The 22,352-nt window shown below is 37.6% G+C and overlaps 1 protein-coding gene across 1 annotated transcript in view; it reads left to right on the top strand.

Moving 5' to 3' along the window:
- BRWD3 (bromodomain and WD repeat domain containing 3) overlaps positions 1–22,352 on the top strand; it is a 240,297-nt gene that overhangs the window by 13,846 nt on the left and 204,099 nt on the right. Inside the window, exons 5-6 of the mRNA XM_006872503.1 lie at positions 9,958–10,108; positions 13,519–13,617. Coding sequence (XP_006872565.1) covers positions 9,958–10,108; positions 13,519–13,617 — 250 coding nt within the window. The remainder of the gene's footprint in view (positions 1–9,957; positions 10,109–13,518; positions 13,618–22,352) is intronic.

The following is a 22,352-nucleotide window of genomic DNA, read 5'->3' as shown; positions in this document are numbered from 1 at the left end:
CCTCATGAGAGAGCACAATTAAGTGTTCTGGAATACCCATTCTTTGCAATGTTATCTATAGTTAGTTATGATTCATACACAAATGCCTTTTCACAATCAGTATATCGTAAGTAAATATATTTATGGTGCTCTCTGCTTTTAGCCAAGATCCATCTGATGTCAGCAATGATATCCCTTGCTCCATGTCCTCTTCTGACTCCAGCTTGAATTTCTGGCAGCTCCCCATTGGTGTACTGCTGCGGTCGTTTTTGAATATTTTACTTGTGCGTGATATTAATTATTACTGAATTCCATTGGGTCACCTTTCTTAGGAATAGGCACAAACAATGATCTCTTTCAATCCGTTGGTTAGATAGATGGTTGTTTTCCAATTTTTTTTTTTTTCCCAATTTTTTTTAACATGAATGAATGAGCATCTCCACTGCTTTATCAGTTTGTTGAAACATTTCAATTTGTATTTTGCCATTTCCTGGAGCCTTGTTTTTCTCCAATGCCTTCAGTGCTTCTTGAACTTCTTCACTTTGAGAAATGCTGAGCATTGCCTTCCCTTTTGAATTTCTAACTCCCGGTCTTTTACACTTCCTTTTAATATTTGACTTTGTCTTCTCTGGCTGTCCTTTGAAATGTTATGCTCAACTCTTTTATATCATCATTTCTTCCAGTCACTTTAGCTTCTCTATGCTTAAAAGCAAGTTTCAGAGTCTCTTCTGGTATACACTTTGATCTTTTTCCCCCTCCATTCTTTAATGACCTTTTGCTTTCTTCATGTATGATTCATGTCATTAAATTCAATTCTTCTTTGAGGAGGCAACTCTTCCCAGTCATATTTTGAGGGACTTCCATCCTGTGGTGCTCATCTTCTGGCACTATATCTAAAAAGTGTTCTGCTGTTATTCATAAGGTTTTTATTGGCCAGCTATTTCAACTGGTCTGCCTCTCATTCTTTCTAGTCTGTCTTACTATGGAAGTGCCATTGAAACCTGCCCACTATGTGTGATATTGCTGGTATTTAAATTACCAGTGGCAAAGCTTCCAGCATCACACACAAACCACCACAGTACTACAAACTCACTTGTGAGTGGTGGCCATTTTAATTAGAATTATAAAAAACATTAAAAACTAACTAGTAAGAGTTCTTTTGTTCCAACAAATTACCTTTAATCAAAAAATCACGTTTAATCAAAGGCAAACGTTAATTTTGGAAGCCTACGTAAAATTGGAAACAATATTTATAACTTACAACTCCTGAGTTTGACGTAAAAGAAATTGTTATTAGGAAGCTGCAAGCCACCGCATAACATGGATGAAACTTGAGGACAATATGATGAGCGGAATTAATCACAAAAGGAGAAATACTGCATAGGACCACTACTGTAAAAGACTAAGAAAAAGAAACCATTCTAAGGGAGGGAGATTTTTTGCTGGTTGCCGGGATGTAGGGGGTGGGGGGAGGGGAGTGAAGGGAAGGTGGAGCATAGAGCAGGGAATAGACACAGGATAGTTTGGGTGCTGGGGATGGGGGCAATGTACAAGAAGGGGGAGGGGAATGGGAGAACAATTAGGCAGGTTTGCATGGGCTAAGTGGGACAGAGGTAAAGAAAGATGTATGCACAACCTTGGAACAACAGGGCTCTGGGATACAGGGATTGAGACATGGTTGGAATGGGGAAGAAGGGGGAAATAATGTTAAGATGCTTGGCTGTCTTTTGAATCTTGGTTTCCCTTGCATACCATTATAAAGTAGACACTGGAGGGGGAGAGAAAGGAATAGCCAGAAATATCACCATAGAAAGCTTGTAAGTCCGTCTTGTGCCTATAATTGATTGGAATACCTAAAATGGGTCTACAGTGTGCACTGTGAAGGAGTCTTCCTGTGCAGCCTCTGCATTACATAAGACTATAGGTAGAATCCTGAACAGCATCCAGAATCTTCAGAGGTGGGAAATTTCCACTTGAAAGGATGAGCAGATCAGCCTGGAGCAGCTAGAAGAACAGAAGATACTTCTTGAAAGAAAGACTTGACAGGAAAAATACAAAACAATATAGGCAGACCGACTGATTACTGCAAGAACAAGCAAGTGGCTCGCCCAGGAGACATCAAGGCAAGTGGTCGGGTCCCCTCAGAGCAAACCCCCTTCCAAGACTAAGACTTAGGGGGCATACACGGTCTGATTGGTGACGATGTCACTGATAAGGGGAAGTGAGGGAAAAACAGCAATGAAGCTGTGAGCTAAGCCCTACAATGTTCAGTAGACTCCTGTGAACCCGGGTGGAGACCTGGTTGGCCAGCAATGTGGCAAGACCTGGGGACTCTTGGGTGCAGAGTCAGTGACATAGCCACAGAGGACTAGAGTGAAGAGTGAAGCATCTAGCTGATAGGAGAGGGCATATGCGCAAGAACACCCACACTCGCAGATGATACTCACTTGACTTGGCGTCAATGACTGGATGATCAGAGCTCAACCAGAAGAAGCAACAAGAGGAAAAAAAGTGTAATCTGATACAATTTGATGAACTTGACCTCCACCTATGGATACAGTAGCTCAAAAGAGGGAACAAATCTTTACAGCAAGGATCATTCCCACCCCCTCCATACACAGAGTGGACAGGGATGGTCATCTTGAGCATTGGCTACCCAAAGTGGGGGAGGGGGTTACAAAGGCAAGAAGGGACTGGCATACAAGCTTTGAAGAGGGAACCTAGATCCAGAGATCGTGGAGGAAGGTAGAATATCCACTGAGTAGTATCCAGTCTGTTGAGGCGGGGTTGATGAAAGGAAATGCGGATAGGTCTCTTGTGTTACAATAGTGAATAATTGTTATCACGACTGATTGTGAGGGTTGTAAATGTAAAGATAGACGTTTTGTAGCAAGGAGGGGAGTGATTAACTTTGCAGTTTAGGAGCATAGGTCTGGGACCATCAAGGGAGAAGAGCGGAGAGTGGGACCCTACCCAGAGAAGCAGTGACACCAGAGATGGGGGCAGAGACGATGACGTGGAGAGATGGACCAGCTGGGGACCTTAGATCCAGAGAGGGCTATGTGCTGACGACCGGGTGGGCAGGCTTGCAGGGTATACCCTGTGGTTGGTTGATGATACATGGAGGGGATTGTAACCATGGCAAGGAAATGATACACGATAGGATGAATGTAAAACTAATGTTCTCCTATGTAAACTATCACATAATTCACAATAAACCATTAAAAAATTGTTATTGCAAAAATTACACCAATATAATCTTTTTGTTATTAGATACCATTGAGTTGTTGCTGACTCGTATTGACCCTATCTGTGCACAACAAAATGTAACACTGCCCAGTCCTGTGCCAACCTCACAATCATTGCTATGTTTGAGCCCATTGTTGCCATTGTACCAATCTGTTTAGTTGGGGGTCTTCCTGTTTCTCCAACCCTCAACTTTACCAATTCATGATATCCTTCTTCAGGGAATGGCCTCCCTTGATAATATGTCCAAAGTGTGATACACGATGTCTGGCTGCCCTGGCTTCCAAGCAGCATTATGGCTGTACTTTTTCCAACACAGATCTGTTTGTTCTTTTGGCAGCCCCTGGTACTTTTCAGTATTCTCCTCCAACACCATAACTCAAAAGATCTATTCTTCTGTGGTCTTACTTATTCATTGTCCAGCTTTTGCATGCATATGCGGTTATTGAAAATACCATGACTTGGGTCAAGGGCACCTTAGTCTTCAAGCTGACATCTTTGCTTTTCAACACTTTAAAGAGGTCTTATGCAGAAGATTTGCCTAATGCAGTATGTCGTTTGATTTCTTGACTGCTGCTTCCGTGTTGATTGTTGATCTGAGCAAAATGAAGTCTTCAACAACTTGCAATCTTCTCTCCATTTATGTGGATGTTGTTTATTGGTCCAGTGGTGAGATTTTTTTTTTTTCTGTAAGTTGAGATGCTACCCATACCAAAGGCTGTTGTCTTTGATCTTCATCAGCAAGTATTTTAAGTCCTCTTTGCATTCAGCAAGCAAGGTTGTTAATGATTCTTCCTCCAATCCTGATGCCATGTTTTAATTCATGTAATCCAGCTTCTCGGAATATTTACTCAGCATAGCTCTGGTAGCGTAGTTGTTACGAATTGGGATGTGAGCCGCAAGGTCAGCAGTTCGAAACTACCAGCAGTTGGAGAAAGATGAGGCGGTCTGCTCCCGTAAAGATTTATAGCCTTGGAAACCCTGCATAGGGACGCTATGAGTCGGAACCAACTCCACAGCACATAACAACAACAACATACAGATTGAATAAGTATGGTGAAAGAATACAAACCTGGTGCATACCTTTCCTAATTTTAAATCATTTAGTGCTACTTGTTCTATTCGAACAACTGCCTCTTGGTCTGTGTATAGTTTCCTTATGAGCACAATTAGTGTTCAGAATACTCATTCTTTGCAGTGTTGTCCATAGCTTGTCATGATCCATACAATCAAAAGCCTTTGTGTAGTCAATAAAGCACAGGTAAACATCTTTCTGGTGTTCCCTGCTTTTAGCTAAGATTCATCTGACATAAGCAATGATATCCCTCGTTCCACATCCTCTTCTGAATCTGGCTTTGAACCTCTGGAAGTTCTCTGTCAATGTATGGTTACAGCTATTCTTATATTATCGTTAGCGGAATTTTACTTGCATGCAGTATCAATAATACTGTCCGATGATTTCTGCATTCCATTGGGTCACCGCTTTTTGGAATGGGCACAAATATGGAGTTCTTCCAGTCAGTTGGCCAGGTAGTTGTCTTCCAAATTTCTTGGCATAGATGAGTGAGTGTCTCCAGTACTTTGTAAGTTTGTTGAAAGATTTCAATTTATATTCCATCAATTCCAGGTGCCTTGTTCTTTGCCAGTGCCTTCAGTGTACCTTGGACTTCTTCCTTCAGTATCATTGGCTTTTGATCATATGCTACCTCTTGAAATTATTGAACATTACACTCTCCACACTCAACAACAACACTCTCCACACTAGATGTTGCTATGTGCCATTGAGTAGATCCTGACCTATAGCGACCCTGTATAGGGTTTCTGAGGAGCAGCTGGTGAGCTTGAAGCACCGACCTTGTAGTTCAAACGGCTTTGCAGTCTGGCGCTTTAACCCACATCACCACACCAGGACTCCACGTGAAGACAGTACACTTCAATATTTGGGACTTAAAGGGAAAAGTGTTTAAATATTGCTCATTAGTGGAATATAACCTACAAACCTGTTAGTGTTTAAAGGATAAACTTGCATTTTCATATTCATATTCTGGTTGCTGCCTTATGTTGATATAATTTATGTTTCTCTAGTGCTGTTTCGGACTGTGAACCACAAGGTCGACAGTTCAAACCCACTAGCTGCTCCTCTGGAATCCTATACGGGGTTGCTATGAGTGGGAATATCATTGCTAACATCAGATGGATCTTGACTAAACACAGAATACTAGAAAGTTGTTTACCTGTGCTTTATTGACGGTGCAAAGGCATTCTGCTGTGTGTAAATAGAAACTGCATAACACTTCAAAAAATGGGAATTCCAGAGCACTTAATTGTGCTCATGCATAACAGTAAATACTCCAAGAGGCAGTTGTTCAGACAGAACAAGGGAACACTGAATGAATTAAAATCAGGAAAGGTGTGTGCCAGGGTTATATGCTTTCACTATTCTTATTCAATCTGTATGCTGAGCAAATAATCTGAGTAGCTGGATTGTATGAAGAAGAACGTGGCCTCAGGATTGGAGGAAGACTCATTAACAAAGTGTGATCTGCAGATGACATAGCCTTACGTGCTGGAAGCTTGGAGGACTTCAAATACTTACTGATGAAGATCAAAGACTACAGCCTTCAGTATGGATTGCGCCTCAATATAAATAAAACAAAAAATCTTCACAACTAGATTAATAAATAACATCATGATAAATGGAGAAAGGATTGAAGTTGTCTAAGACTCAATTTGCTTGGATTCATAATCAATACTCATGGAAGCAGCAGTCAAGAAATCAAGTGATGTATGGCCTTAGGCAGAATCTGCTGTAAAAGTTCTCTTTAAGGTGTCCAAAAGCAAAGTTGTCAGTTTGAGATGTCAGTGTGCCTGACGCAAGCTCAGGTATTTTCAATTGCCACATATGCTTGTGAAAGTTGGGCAATACGTAAGGTAGATCAGAGAAGAATTGATGCATTTGAATTATGGTATTGGTGAGGAATATTGAAACATTGACTGTCAAAAAAACAAATATTTCTTGGAAGAAGTGCAACCAGAATGCTCCTTAGAAGTAAGAATGGTGAGACTTGTTATTTGGTCATGTTGTCAGGAGGGCATTGGGCTGAAACGTAACAATTGTGAGCATTGCACATGCCGGGGCAGTATTTCGTTTCTTTGTGTATGGTGTTGTTATGAGTCAAACCAATCTGTACAGCACCTAACAAGAACAAGGAAGACCAGTTAAACAGGTATGACTCAAATTTGCACACTAACTACTAATGCCAGCAATGAAGAAAATATTTTTACTTACGTGTGCAGTCTGAAATTGATCAAACATGCAGTTAATATGCATTGATAATTACTGGTGATTAGACTGCAAAAGTTGGAAACGAAGGATCTGTAGTTTGAAAATAGTCTTTTGATGATAAAAAAGACACTGGATATCACCTCATAGTATTTTTCAAGAACAAAGATTCATTCATTGCAGATACCTTTTTTTTCCCCCCTCAGCAACTTAAATGATACATATGCACTTTGCCAGATGGAATATACAGGAGTCAAATCAACTACATGTGAGGGAAGGGATGATGGAGGAGCTCAATATCATCAGTCAGAACAAGTCCAGGTCTTGCTGTGGAATATAAACTGTCAGTTGCTCATAAGAAAGTTCAAGGTAAAACTGAAGGAATTTAAAACTAGTCCATGAGAGCCAAAGTACAACCCTGAGTATATCCTGCCTTAATATAGAGATCATCTCAAGAATAGAATTGACATGTTGAACACTAATGACCAAAGACTAGATAAGTTGTGTGATGACATCAAAAGACATCACACATGGAGAAAGCAGAAGATCATTTAAAAGATGGGACGAAAAGGAAAGATAAAAATAGAAGACACTATGAAACTTGCTTTTAAACTTAGAATAGCTAAAGTGAATAGAAAAAAAATTAAGTGAAAAAACTGAAGATTTCATTGGGTAGCTTGAGAAATGTGCAAAGATCTAGAGTTAGGAAACATAAAGGGTAGAAGAAGCTTGTTGTTGTTGTTGTTGTTAAGTGCCATCGAGTCGGGTCCGACCCATAGCGACCCTATACAGGGTTTCCAAGGGTGTAAATCTTTACGGGAGTAGAAAGCCTCATCTTTCTCCCGCAGAGCGGCTGGTAGTTTTGAACCGCTGACCTTAAGGTTCGCAGCCTGATTCGTAACCACTACGCTACCAGAGCTCCTTGCACGTCTCATATTGAAAGAACTGAAAAAAAATTTTTACGTTTGGATTTATAATACTGAAGGATTCAGTGGACAAAACATTGAACGACACAGGAAGCATCACAAGAAGATATAAGGAATATACAGATTTACTTTACCAAAAAGATTTGGTCTACATTCAGCTATTTCATGAGGAAGCATATGATCAAAAGTTGATGGTACTGAATGAAGAATTCCAAGCTGCACTGAAGGCATTGGTAGAAAACAGGGGTCCATTAATTCGCAGAATACCAATAGAAATGTTTTAACAAATAGATGCAACAACTGGAAGGACTCACTTGTCTCTGCCAAGAAATTTGGAAGACAGCTTTCTGGCCAACTGTCTGGAAGAGAACCGTATTTGTGCCCATTACAAAGAAAAGCGATCTAACAGTTCAGAAGTTATTGAACAATATCAATGATATAACAGACAGAATTTTGTTGAACACAATTTAAAAATTGTTGTAGCAGTATATTGACAGAAAACTGCCAGAATTCACATTATATTCATAAGAGGATGTATAATGAAGGACATCATTGCCGCCCTCAGATGGATTTTGAAGTATAGCAGAGAATACCTGAAAGATGTTTGCCTGGGTTTTATTAGTTATGGAAATGCATTTGACTGTGTGAACCATAACAAATTATGGATAATGTTGTCAAGAATGTCAATTCTGGAACCCTTCATCATGCTTAAGTGGAGCCTATACATAGAATAAGTGGCAGTCATTCTAGCAGAACAAGGGGATACTGAAAGGTTTAAAATTGGGAATGGTATGTGTCAGGATTGTATCCTGTCACCATACTTATTCTATGTATGCTGAGCAAATAATGTGAGAAACTAGGCTACATGATAACGAATGAGCATCAGGATTGGAGGGAGACTTACTAGGTGGGTGACACAACCTTGCTTCCTGGAAGTGGAGAGGACTTGGAAGGACATACTGATAAAGATCAGAGACTACAGCATTCAATATGGATTATAATTTCTCAACATAAAACAAAAATCCTTACAACTGGACCTATAACAAATGTGATAAACCATGAGAATACTGATGTCAGGGATTTTACTTATATCTATAATCAACACCCATGGAACCAGCAGTAAAAAAATCAAATGACTTATTGCATTGGACAAATCTTCTGCAAAAGACCTCTTTAAAGTGTTAAGCAAAAATATCAGTTTGAGGACTAAGATGTGTTTCACTCAAACCGTGGTATTTTTAGTCACCTTGTATACTTGTAAAAGCTAGAAAATGAATAAGGAAGATAGAAGAATTGATGCCTTTGAATTATGGTGTTGGCAAAGAATACTGAATGTGCCATGGACTGCCAGAATAATGAACAAATCTGTCCTGGAAGAAGAAGTACAGCCAAGAACGCTCCTTAGGTGTAAGAATGTCAAGACTTTGTCTCATCAGTTTTGGACATGTTATCAGGTAGGACCTGTCTCTGGAGAAGGACTTCATTCATAACATATCAATTAGAGGATCAGTGAGAAAGAGGAATACTCTAAATGAGATGGAGTGTTGTGGTTGTTGTTAAGTGCCGTCGAGTCAATTCCAACCCATAGCAACCCTGTACAGAGTTTCCAAGGAACAGCTGGTGAGCTTGAACCACTGACGTTGCAAACCCCACTGCAAATGACTTTGTGGTCTGATGCATTATCCCACAGAGCCACACCATGACAGAGGCTATAACAGTGGGCTCACACAGCAACAAATATGAAGATGGCGCATGACTGATCAGTGTTTTGTTCTAGTGTATGCATTCATTGGAATGGTCTTGAAGGCACCGAACAGCAACACCAGAAGTAGATTTTAATGCCTTCTTTCAAGATGGGGCTGTACATAACTACTCTTTTATTTAAGTATTTTGAATATCCTATTTTTCTTTGTTTACTGTTTTTAATAATTAGGTATTTGTGATGTGTATCAGGAATTTGGACAAGTGCAAATAAAAAACAGGTTGTTATTATCTCATCTACAGAATTTTTTTCTAACTAGTTCATGTTATAATTAATATTGGTTACATAGCTTAGTTATTTAGAGTTTGACGAACTTTTTACATAAATAGTTTACAATATTATTAATTTAATACCTTTTTGGACAGCAGTTGACTTTTATAGGAGGGAAATTCTGCTTTATTGTGTACTGTTATTCTTAAGGGGACTTGCTTGAGGGTTAAGTAAATGTAATTTTGGTTTGTATTCTTATTATTTGTGCAGAATCTAGATCTTCTGATTTTCAATTAGTTTGTTATCACTACTGAATAAATCAAGTACTAGTAGAGTTTACCCAGCACTTTTGTACTTCATAAAATTTTAGGCAAGTTCACGTTTGCTATTTTATAATGCTTAATGAGCTAAGCAGATGATTTAATTGAGGTATGCAAAAGAAAGAGTGCTATGCCATTTAAATATTGTTTCTTTGGTTGAAGAATTATTAAAATATTAAATGTTTAAAATTTTATTTTCCTGATTTTGTATTTTTAAATTACACTTTTTAGGTGGCAGACAATGCACACATTCCTCCAGACTACCTCCTTAAAATTTGTGAGCGAATTGGTCCCTTACTAGATAAGGAGATCCCTCAGAGTGTTCCTGGAGTACAGACATTACTAGGTGTTGGTCGGCAGTCTTTATTACGGGATGCCAAAGGTATGATTTTCACTTGTCTAAAATGTACATTATCAAAGAAAGGGGTACAAAGGAGAATAATGCTATATTAAGTAAAATAATCTTATGTTTTTTTTTTTTTTTTTAAGTGGGCAAGTAAAATTTTAAAGACTTAAAAAGAGCTTTTTTTCTGTAAAACAGTGAATATGATAGAGATTTGTTAAGTGCCATCAAGTAAGTTCTGACTCATAGCGACCCTGTATGGGGTTTCCGAGGAGCAGGTGGTCGGTTTGAACTGCCAACCTTGTGGTTCACAGTCCAGTGATTATCCTATAGCGCCGCACCAGTAGTCCATGATAGAGGTAAAGAGTATAAATTCCTTTGAAATCCTATGGAGTATAGATCTCAAAGATCGTCACTCTGATTGGTGGTGTCCCTTTGAGGTAGTTCCAACTCATAGTGAGCCTATATAGGGCTTCTGAGGCTATAAATCTTTATGGGAGCAGAAAGCCTCATCTTTCTATTGCAGAGTGGCTGGTGTACTCGAACTGCTGACCTTGTGGTTAGCAGTCCAATGCCTAATCCACTATGCTATCAAGGCTCCTTAAGTATAGTATAAATGCTTAAAAGATTCCTTCATTCCATTATAATGCTGACAATAGCATCCTAAACACATTAATAAAAATTGAAGGAACCTTGCTATGAGTTGGAATGGACTGCACAGCACAGAACCACCACTACCACCAATGAAAATTGTTAAGTAAAAATTTTATAATTGAAAAATATTAACCCATCAGTGACTATTCAATAAATTTCTTTACTCCAAAGTTTTACAATCTTTTATAGTGTTTTTACCAAAATTTTACATGAAACCCCAATATATAAAATATATTAAGTAGTATTTTATTAATACGGAAATGTGAAATAAAGGGGGTCTGGTGTGGCGCTGTGGGTTAATGCACCAGACTGCAAACCCATTTGAACTGCAAGGTCGGCAGTTCAAGCTCACCAGCCACTCCTCAGAAACCTTATACAGGGTCGCTGTGGGCCGGAACCGACTCGATGGCACTTCACAACAACAACAAGGATATCTTTTATAGTAATAAATACTTTAGCAGCCACTTAATATCCACGTTTTATTAACATTGTATTTTATGAAATCCTAATTCGTAAAGGTGATCCACACAATTGAAAGCCTTTGCGTAAAGCACAGGTAAACATTTTTCTGATATTGGGCAACATTATAAAGTATGAGTATTCTGGAACACTTAATTCTGCTCATGAGGAATCTACATGGACCAAGAGGCAGTTGTTCGACCAGAACATGGGAACACTGAATGGTTTAAAATTAAGAAAGGTGTGCGACAGGGTTGTATTCTTTCACTATACTTATTCAACCGGTATGCTGAGCAAATAATCCGAGAAACTGGGTTATATGAACAAAACCATGGCATCAGGATTGGAGGAAGACTCATTAACAACCTGTGAAATGCAGCTACAACCTTGCTTGCTGAAAGTGAAGAGGACTTAAAATATTTACTGATGAAGATCAAAGACCACAGCCTTCTGTATGGATTGCATCTCAATGTAAAGAAAACAAAAATTCTCACCACTGAACCAATAAACATTCTTATCAATGGAGACAAGACTGAAGTTGTCAAGGACTTCATTCTTCTTGGATCAACCGTTAACACTCATGGAAGCAGCAGTCAAGAAATCAAATGACGTATTGCATTAGGCAAATCTGCTGCACAAGACTTTTTTAAAGTGTTAAAGAGCAAAGATGTCAGCTTGAAGACTAAGGTGCGCTTGACCCAAGCCATGGTATTTTCAATAACCTGATATTCATGTGAAAGCTGGACAGTGAATAAGGAAGACCATAGAATAATTGATGTTTTAGAGTTATGGTGTTGGAGGAGAATATTGAAAGCGCCACAGGCTGCCAAAAGAACAAACAGATCTGTGTTGGAAGAAGTGCAGCCAGAGTGCTCCTTGGAGGGCAGGATGGCCAAACTTTGTGTCTCATACTTTGGACATATTGTCAGGGAGGACCAGTCACTGGATAAGTGTATCATGTGTGGTAAGGTGGAGGATCAGAGAAAAAGAGGAAGACCCCCAGCAAGATGGATTGGCAAACTGGCAGCATCAATGGGCTCATGCGTGGCAACAATTATGAAGTTGGCCCAGGATCTGGCAATGTTTAGTTCTGTTGTACATAGGGTTGCTATGAGTTGGTACTGACTAGATGGCATCTAACAACAACAACAACAATTCATAAAGATAAATAATTAAATGGTATTAGGTTTTAAGGATCTCATCTCATAAATTTTTAAAGAAAAATTTTTAGTTCAACTAATTTGGAGAGTTTGGAGGGAATTATAGTAGAATTTTTTAAATCAAAGGTAACTTATTATACTTGATATTAGCTTGAGTTCTTTGACATAAACCTGTAAGTCAGGCCAAAAGTACTCACAGGTATTCGTAGGCAGGTATTATCTGATAGGGGGTTCCTGGGGGTGTAGAGGTTAAAGTAATAGGCTGCTAACTATGATTTGAACCCATTGGTCGCTCCATGGGAGAAAGATGGGGCATTCTGCTTCTGTAAAGACTATATAGCCTTGGAAACTATCAGGCATTCTGTTATGTCCAACAGGGTTGCTATGAGTCAGAATAGGCTTGTGGGCACTGGATTTGGTTATGTTATCATCTGATACACAGTGTTATTACCTGTCATTGCACAACTCTCAGGTACCTTATAACATGAACATACATCAAATATAATTGGGCCTGAATTTTGCCCGGTACATTTTTGTAATAGTTAGGAGCTCTGGTAGTGTAGTGGTTACGAATTGGGCTGCGAACTACTAGGTCAGCAGTTTGAAACTACCAGCTGTTCCGCGGGAGAAAGATGAGGCTTTCTGCTCCCGTAAAGATTTATATAGCCTTGGAAACACAGGGTCACAGTGAGTAGGACCTGACTCCACATCACATCACCACCACCACCATATTTGCTTATACAGTTTTATTTGAGTGGCTGTGTATAAGCCACTGGACCACAAGATCTTTTGAACCACAAGGTTGGCAGTTCAAACTCACCAGCTGCCCCTTGGAAACCCAATACAGTGCTGCTATGAATCAGAAGCCACGCAGTGGCACTTAATAATAACGAAAACAAACAAGGAGTGAACCAATGCAGCTCTAAAATCTTATTCGTCAATGACATAATAAAAACTGTACTTGGAGATCAGCACAGAAATTAATTTCCTGGTGATGTGCTGAGGTGTAGGCAGATAATAGTCATAATTTAGTTTATAACATATGCATATTATTTTTATTATGGTTACAGTTAAAAATATATTTCAACAAATGTAATTTGTATCAGCCAGTTGACTCTGAAGTACAATTAAAAAACACTGCTCTGTTCTTTGACTAACTTTTGATGTTTTTTATAGACTGTAAGAATGCACTATGGAATGGGTCTGCTTTTGCAGCTCTACATAGAGGCAGACCTCCAGAACTACCTGCAAATTATGTGAAACCTCCAAATGTCGGTGAGTAATATTATGTGAGTTACAAACATATTCTTGATTCATTCTTTTCTAAACTCATTATAAAACCAAATATAGGTACCAGAATCCAGTTTGAAGTGTAAATAAACTGTTTATATATTTAGGGATTTCAGAGTTGGTCCTGATTTTTAAAACATTTTTACTTAAAGCAAATATCATGATTTTGTAAAAGTTGGTCTTTTTTCTTTCTTTTCTTTTTACAAAATCTTTCTTTCTTAGCAGAAGCATTAACTTTTTAATCTTGTACAGGTGTTTTTAACCATATGGATGTTTATTTACATGTTTATGTGTTGAGATTCCTAGAGATTTTACAGGAAACAATGTAAAGATAGCTTTCAGAAAGAACCAAAACTACATTCTGCTTTTGTCTGTTGTTGAACTTATAATGATGTTATTTATTCACTTTTTATGTCTTTAAAATAAAAGGTCCCTTCCCAGTTCTAGTGTACTGAAACTCAAGTGTCACATTCATATTTTTCTTGGGATATCACTTTCCAGATCATTATTAAATACTAGTAGTGCTTCCCAAGGACATCAAGCTATAAAACCATTTTACATTAAAGTTAGGTTTGACAAAGTATGTGCAAAAACAACTGATAGATGAGTAATTGCCATTCTGCTTCCTATTTTCTCACTCTTAACTATATAATTTTATATAGGGCTGTGAGCACTATGACTCTGTAGGATAAGCACTGAATTGCTAACCACTGGGTCAGTGGTTTGAGCCAACCAAGTGCTCCATGGAAGAAAGATGAGGCTTTCTGCTTCTTGAAGATTTTGTTGTTGTTATGTGCCATCCTGTACAATTTTGAAAGGGATATAAATTTCAAATGTATAAATTTTTTTTTTTCTATAAGTATCATTTGCATAATAAGCTAATAGAATTTATCCCTAGAGTTTAAATAAATTGAGGTTGGAAATAATTTTAAAAGATGTGTAGAGACAATCATTGATTAAAAATGCACAAAGGTTATTACTGGAAATTGGATACTTTGAAGTATATAGCTGACTCTTCCATAGTTTGTGTATTACTAGCAAAAGTGCTCTATTAGATTGAGTCTAATTGGTTGCTTTTTCCTTATTTTGGGGTTTTGAGAATTCTTCATACATTCTTGATTGTTGTTACGTTCCGTCCAGTTGGTTTTAACTCACCGGAATTCTATATAGGGTTTTCGGGGCTATAAATATTTTGGGGAGCAGAAATCCTCATCTTCCATGGAGCATCTGGTGGGCTTGAACTGTTGACCTTGTAGTTCACCGTCCAGTGCTTCTGCTACAGAACCATCGTGCTCCCAAATTCTGGATAAGTACTTTGTCATATAAGTGTTTTACAAATATTTTTTTCCAGTGTTGTTGTTTTTTCATTTCCTTAGCAGTGTGTTTTGAAGAACTTAAGTATAATTAAAAAAAAAAATTTTTTTTCTAGTTTATAAATTTTGTCTCAAAGATTGTGCTTTTTTTTATCCTTTATTTAAGAAATATTTGCCTAATTCAAGGTCACGAAAATTTTCTGCTATATTTTCTTCTAGACATTTTATAATTTTATATTTTACATATAGATCTTTGATCCATTTTGAATTAATTTTTATATAAGGTGTAAGGTTTAGGCATAGTTCATAAGTTCTTATTTTTACAAATGGATGTTTAATTATTCTAGTACTATTTGTTGCAAAGGCATGCCTTTTCCCAATGAATTTCCTTGTTATATTTGCTGCAAAGCTGTTGTAAGTGTATGTGCAAGTCTATTTCTGGATTCTCAGCTGTATGAGTCTCCCAACTTTGCTCTCACGTCTTGTTTTGGCTTTTATAGATCTTTAGCATTTCCATATAAATTTTAGGACCAGTTTCTCAATTTCAACCAAAGAAAATATACTAGGTTTTTGCATAGGATTACATTGGGTGTGCAGATCAATTTGGGGAAGAACTGGCATCTTAAAAATCCAGGAACATAGTATAGCTCTTCCTTTATTTAGGTGTTCTGTTTTCTCACATCAATGATTTGTAATTTGCTGTGTACAGGTCTTGACTATTGATTATGAAATTTTCCCCTAAGTATTCATGTTCTTAATGCTATTTTACATTGTATATGTTTTCAAATTTCGTATTTTATTTGCTGCTTCTTACTAAACAGAAACACAATTGGCTTTTTGTATTTTGACCTTTCTAAATTTGCTTACTAGATCTAGAAGGGGGCTTCAAAATGTTCATGGAAAAATTCCATTATCTACCAATTCCATTTGAAGTTCCCTTATATTAGATTTTTGGAGGGTTTTTTCTTTTTTTTTTTTTTTTTTGAGAGTCTGTTGAGATTTTTCTATGTAGATAACCATGTTGTCTGCAAATACAAATGTACTTTTTCCTTTCTAATCTTATTAGCTTTATATTTCTTTTTTTTTTCATTACTGAATTGACTAGCATCTCAAGGACAGTGGTGAATAGAAGTGATGATACTGGATATTCTTACTTGTTATTAATCTTAGGGTGGAAAGTAGGCATTCTTTCACCATTACTTATGATCATAGATGCCCTTTTTCAGTTTTCTTACTTTGCATAATAAGGTAAGTGGATATTACCTTATTACCTTGTAATTTTTCCAGTATATTTGGAATTATACCAGTAATTTCTTGATGCTTATTTAAACTATTATTTTATGTAAAGCAATGCTAGCTAAGAAAACTTTCTTTAATGATGGATGTGTTCTATTTTCAAAGCAGTAGCAACTAGCCCCATTGGTCTTTTGCAGCGGTGGAACTAAAATTTTAATTTCATTTAATTTTAAGTAATTTGAAATTCAACAACCACATGTGGATTGTGTATATTGTATTGGACAGCACAGATAAGCTGTTCTCTGGATATGTACATAATTTGGTAATGTAAATTTAACTTTGAATGCTGCCTATTTTTATATTTAGAAACCACCTTTAGCTTTTCTTATTTTGACTTAACTCACTTTAAAGATCATATTGTACACAATTCTTTCCTATTCTTTGTGCAGTTAATTAACAATATTAATTAGTAATTTAATGAAATGCAGGTGAGGGAGCATAGAGATGTTATTTGGGATTCGGTTCTCAGATTCCACTCACCAGACTACTGTTACATTTTAAATATATAGGTATTTTAAGTTTACCAAGTATGAGTTTCTAAATTCCTCTAGGGCAGGTGTGGGGAACCTTTTTTTCTGCCAAAATTTATAACATTATTAACGGGCCATACAAAATTATCAACTTAAAAATTAGCGTGCTATTTTTTGTCAAACATTTAATTAACTCATCCCTAATGTGATAGCTCTGGTAGCGTAGTGGTTACGAATCAGGCTGCGAACCTTAAGGTTAGCGGTTCGAAACTACCAGCCGCTCCGCGGGAGAAAGATGAGGCTTTCTACTCCCGTAAGGATTTACACCCTTGGAAACCCTATACAGGGTCGCTATGGGTTGGAATCGACTCAACGGCACTTAACAACAACAACAACAATGTGATAGCTGGTTCTGCAGTTGCCTTGGCAGGGCCAGATTAAATGGTTTTGGGGCCTTATTCATCCCGCAGGCCAGATGTTCCTCACCATGCTCTAGGGTAAGAGTAAAGATGCCTCTAATATTTATATTATTGGAGTTCTGAGCTCCACTCATGCTATTTTATTAGCAGTATGCTAAAATAATCAAATTGGTGCTAAATATGCCAAAATTAAATTAGAGAAGAAAATTGAACTAAATTAAAAATAAAACATGTAATACCACTCAATAAAATCTTGGGGCGTATGTAGTTAATATCTGCTGTATTCTTTAAGATCTTGCACTATCTCCACTAAGGATTATTATTTTATGATCCTTTAAAGCATTCGTATTTGCTTTGAAAAGTAGAATTTGAAATTGCAAAACAACTTTGATGCTTAGCTAGTTTGTCAATTCAGCAGTAATTTTAAAAAAGTATTATTTTTCATGTGTATTTCAAATATCTATTTTACAAACTAATATGGTATTATCTATCATGGTAAAAGTTCCATAAATTTTCTTAATGATATTTTAAACAGTTTTCACAAAACAGTCCTTAAAAATGTCAGGAATGTGGCTTGTTTGTTGTAGTTTGAGACTGACATATCCAAGGAGCAAATGTATATGCTTCCTCTTCTAAATCGAGTTGTGGACATGATGCAATGAGTCTGTTTTACAACATTTTTCTTTCCTTTTATGTTCAGTACAAATAACATATAGTAGTGACCTGTATTTTAGATAGTAGACCTGCAGTTTATACTGTATACTACTCAGGAAGCTTATATTTATTTTAAAAAAATTGTATTTACATATTACCATACACTTTGCTGTTGATTGGCTCTTGAGTTATTACTGTTGGAAACCACTGTCTCTTGTTATTAAGTAAATTGAAAGATCAGTGGACATCAAGTGTGCATTCTGACTCATGATGAACCTATGTGTTGCAGAGTAGAACTGTACTCTATATGGTTTTCTAGGCTTTTGGAAGTAGATTGGCAGTCCTGTCTCATCATGCCTCTGGATGGGTTTGAAAGACCTTTTGATACCTAGTCAAGTACTTAACTGTTTGTGACACTCAGGGACTTTTAAATGGAAAGACAATTGCAATTGGAATATATTCCTACTCATAGTATCCTTATGGGACAGAGTAGAACTGTTCCATAGAATTTCTAAAGCTGCTTATCTTTATGGAAACAGACATTCCATATCTTTGTCCCATAGATTGGCTAGAATGTTCATACTACTGACCTCTTTGTTAGTAGCAGAAAAATACTTAACCACTGTATCACCAGGACAGAGTTTTCACCAGAGTAATTTCTTTAGCTATTATTGTGCTGTCTGATTACTGAAATTAATCTACTTACTGCGTATTAACCAATCAGAAGGTTTCACATATGCCATTCTGTTTTTTTGATTAAAGTTAAAAACTAATGTCTCTGTAAGTTATATGGTGGTGGTGGTTATGTGCCGTGGAGTCAGTTCCAACTCATAGTGACCCTGTACAGGGTTTCCGAGGCTGTAAATCTTTACAGGAGCAGAAAGCCTCATCTTTCTGCCTCAGAATAGCTGGTAGTTTCGAACTGCTGACCTTAAGGTCCACAGCCTGATTCGAAAGAGAAGAAAATATTAATCCAAGATTGTTTTAGTTAACCTTGTTTATATACAGCTTGTTTTCTGAAAAATTGTTTGTATTTGAAGATGGAATACAGGCAGCCCTAGGGTTATGAACATCTGATTAACAAGTCCTACTTTCTCTTTAATTTATGTAAATTTGCCATCACTTTGAAACAGTTGAAGTAACCCCTTCTTGCAACAAATTCATCACAATACCTTCACTTGGCTGCACATTCAGCTTTTAAATCATTGAGTTATTAAAAAGACTTCAACCCTCTTTTTTGCACTAAAAATAAAAAAGCAAACCTATGGCCATTGAAGGATTGGAGGAAGACTCATTAACAACCTGCGATATGCAGATGATACAACCTTGCTTGCTGAAAGTGAAGAGAACTTGAAACATTTACTTATGAAGATCAAAGAGCACAGCCTTCGATATAGATTACATCTCAATGTCAAGAAAACAAAAATCCTCACCACTGGACCAATAAACAACATTCTTATCAATGGAGAAAAGACTGAAGTTGTCAAGGACTTCATTCTTCTTGGATCAACTATCAACACTCGCGGAAGCAGCAGTCAAGAGATCAGACGACGTATTGCATTGGGCAAATCTGATGCACAGTAACTTTTTAAAGTGTTGAAGAGCAGAGATGTCAGCTTGAGGACTAAGGTGTGCTTGACCCAAGCCATGGTATTTTCAATAACCTCATATGGATGCGAAAGCTGGACAGTGAATAAGGAAGATCGTAGAAGAATTGATGCCTTTGAGTTGTGGTGTTGGAGGAGAATACTGAAAGTGCCATGGACTGCCAAAAGAACCAATAGATCTGTTTGGAAGAAGTGCAGCCAGAGTGCTCCTTGGAGGCCATGATGGCTAAGCTTCGTCTCTCATACTTTGGACATTTTGTCCGGAGGGAACAGTCGCTGGAGAAGGATGTCATGCTGGGTAAGGTGGAGGGTCAGAGAAAAAGAGGAAGACCCCTAACGAGATGGATTGGCCAGGTGGCATCATTCATTGATGGACTCAAGTGTGGCAGCGGTGGTGAGATTGGCCCAGGATCGGACATTGTTTCGTTCTGTTGTGCATGGGGTCGCTATGAGTCGGTTCTGACTCGATGGCACCTGACAACAACAACAAATGGCCATTGAATGGATTCTGATTCCTAGTGACCTTCCCCATAGAACAGAGTAGAACTATTCCTTAGGGTTTCTAAGACTATATCTTTAAGGGAACAGACAGCCTCATCTTTAATCTACAATGTGACTACTGGGTTTGAACAGCAGATCTTGTGGTTAGCTTCCCAATGTTGAACCCTCTTTACCACCAGGTCGCCTTTTATTGTACTAACACGCCCCCCTTGTGGCCCCTACCTCACAAACATACACACTGCCATCTAGTCAATTCTGAGTTTTAGTATGCTTGTACAGAGTTTCCAGGGCTGTAAATCTTTATGGGAGCAGAATCCCTCATCTTCTCCCAAGGAGGCTGGTGGGTTTGAACTGTCAGCCTTGTAATTAGCAGTCCAGTGCTTATTCTTACAGTGCCACAAGGGTTCCTTTTTCTTGTATGAAAACGAGGCTAAATAATTACCTTACCTGTTCTGACTCATCTGGAGAGTCCATTTAAAGACTTAATGACACAATTAGGAACTGATCTCATTTATTTGTAATCCAGGATTGCCTGCATTGATGGTGATGAATGTGGTTCAAGAAGTCTGATCTATAAACTATTGTTCTTTTTAAGTGGAAAGAAGGAAATCTAATTTAAACAGTTTTCAACTGGCTGAGGTGAATGGGTTTCTGCCAGGAATGTTTTGTCATTGTTTCTTTCTGATGTTGTTTACTTCCTATCTCATGTGTGGATCACATTTCTGCCAAGCATTGCTTTTGGTTGCTTGCCTCCCTCCCTCTACTTAACCATCTTCCTCCTTTTTATACTCACATAATTGTGCATGACATACATGAAACAAGTTACTCCTAAGGTCGTTACTTTTATGTGTCTGGAGAGGAGCAAGGGATGCTTGATACACCTGCAAGTATTTATAACTGGAATATAAACTGAGAATTTTTTGTATATGTCATCAGTAAATGGAAGTGCTTATAATTGCTGCCACATGCAAACTGAAGTGCCCCTTTTATAAAGACATCTATGAGGTTTTAAACAGTGCATGTGAGTTTGTAGCACCTTGTTTCTACTTCTAGTAGGATAAATAATTTTAATATCTTTATTTAAAAGAAAGTAAATATTATTGTATGGGGGCTTACTTTCATCATACAAAATATAATGAAAAAGAAATTCTCTAGTCCTTGGTCATTTTGAATTGAAAGGTTTGTGGTTCAAATTTACCAGCAGTATCTTGGAAACCCTCTACAGAGTCATGGGTTAGAACTGACTTGACAAGCTCTTAACAACGGTAAGTCCTGTTGTGAACATTTTTTTCCTTTAGGTCATTGCTTTTCTAGTTTTTTCTTTCAACACACCAAAGTTTTCTAAAATAATGTTTTGTTATTTTTACTCTATGTACAATCCCATACCTTATAGAAACAACATTATAGTTCGCAAAGGGAAATATGATGCAGTGCTTGTTAATTGATCATCGAGACAATTCTGACTTCTGGTGACCCTGTATAGGGTTTCCAAGAAGTTACTGGTGGGTTTAAACTGCCAACCTTGTGGTAAGCAGTCCAGTGCTTAATCTACAGCATTACATTAGGACTCCATAATACAGTGCTAGATCTATTCAGTTTGAGGAAAAGACTGTCTAAAATTTATGTATGCAGTAACCAGATCAGGCTAGAAGGTTTACAAGAGGATAGAAAAATAAAGATTTGAGGTATTTATCTATTCTTCAATTATATTATGTGAACCTTGAAAAAAGTCTGAATGGAATTGGAAATAAAATTTCTTTGCCGTATTTCACTTAGTATTTTATATCCTAGTAGTATTATTCTAACAATAATATATTCAATAACTATAAATATTTAGTTATTTATAGTTATTTAGGAGTCCTGGTGTGGCGCTGTGGCCTAGTGTGTCAGACTGCAAAGTCATTTGAACTGCAACATCGGTGGTTCAAGCTCACCAGCTGCTCCTTGGAAACACTATACAGGGTCGCTATGGGTGGGAATTGACTCGACAGCATTTAACAACAATGCTGTTATTTCAGTTATACTGCAGGTTGGTGCTGTGGGATGGGATTGACATCAGCCTTGAAAACTATACAGCTTTTACTGTGTCTGATTAAATTTAGTGATATAAATTCATGCATTTGTTGTTAAATGCCGTCAAATTGGTTCCGACCCATAGCGACCCTGTATAGGGTTTCCAAGTAGCTGCTGGTGAGTTTGAACTGAAGATTTTGCAGATCAAACCGACTTTGCAGTCCAGCACATTAACCTACAGCGCCACACCAGGACTCCATAACATAATATACTCTTTATTTTTTTCTGTATAACAAATGAAATATGGATTCTATTGTATATAAATTAGCGTGACCTATGGCTAAAACGGCCACCACTCGTCTGTCTGTCGTGCTTTGGTGGTTTGAGTTGCTGTGATTCTGAGAGCTATGCCACCGGTGTTTTAAATAACCAGCAGGGTCACCCATG

This window comes from Chrysochloris asiatica, unplaced genomic scaffold (assembly GCF_000296735.1).
Source record: "Chrysochloris asiatica unplaced genomic scaffold, ChrAsi1.0 scaffold00201, whole genome shotgun sequence".
Taxonomy (NCBI): Eukaryota; Metazoa; Chordata; class Mammalia; order Afrosoricida; family Chrysochloridae; genus Chrysochloris; species Chrysochloris asiatica.
Note: the sequence above shows the minus strand (reverse complement) of the source record. Positions and strands in the feature narration are given on the sequence as shown.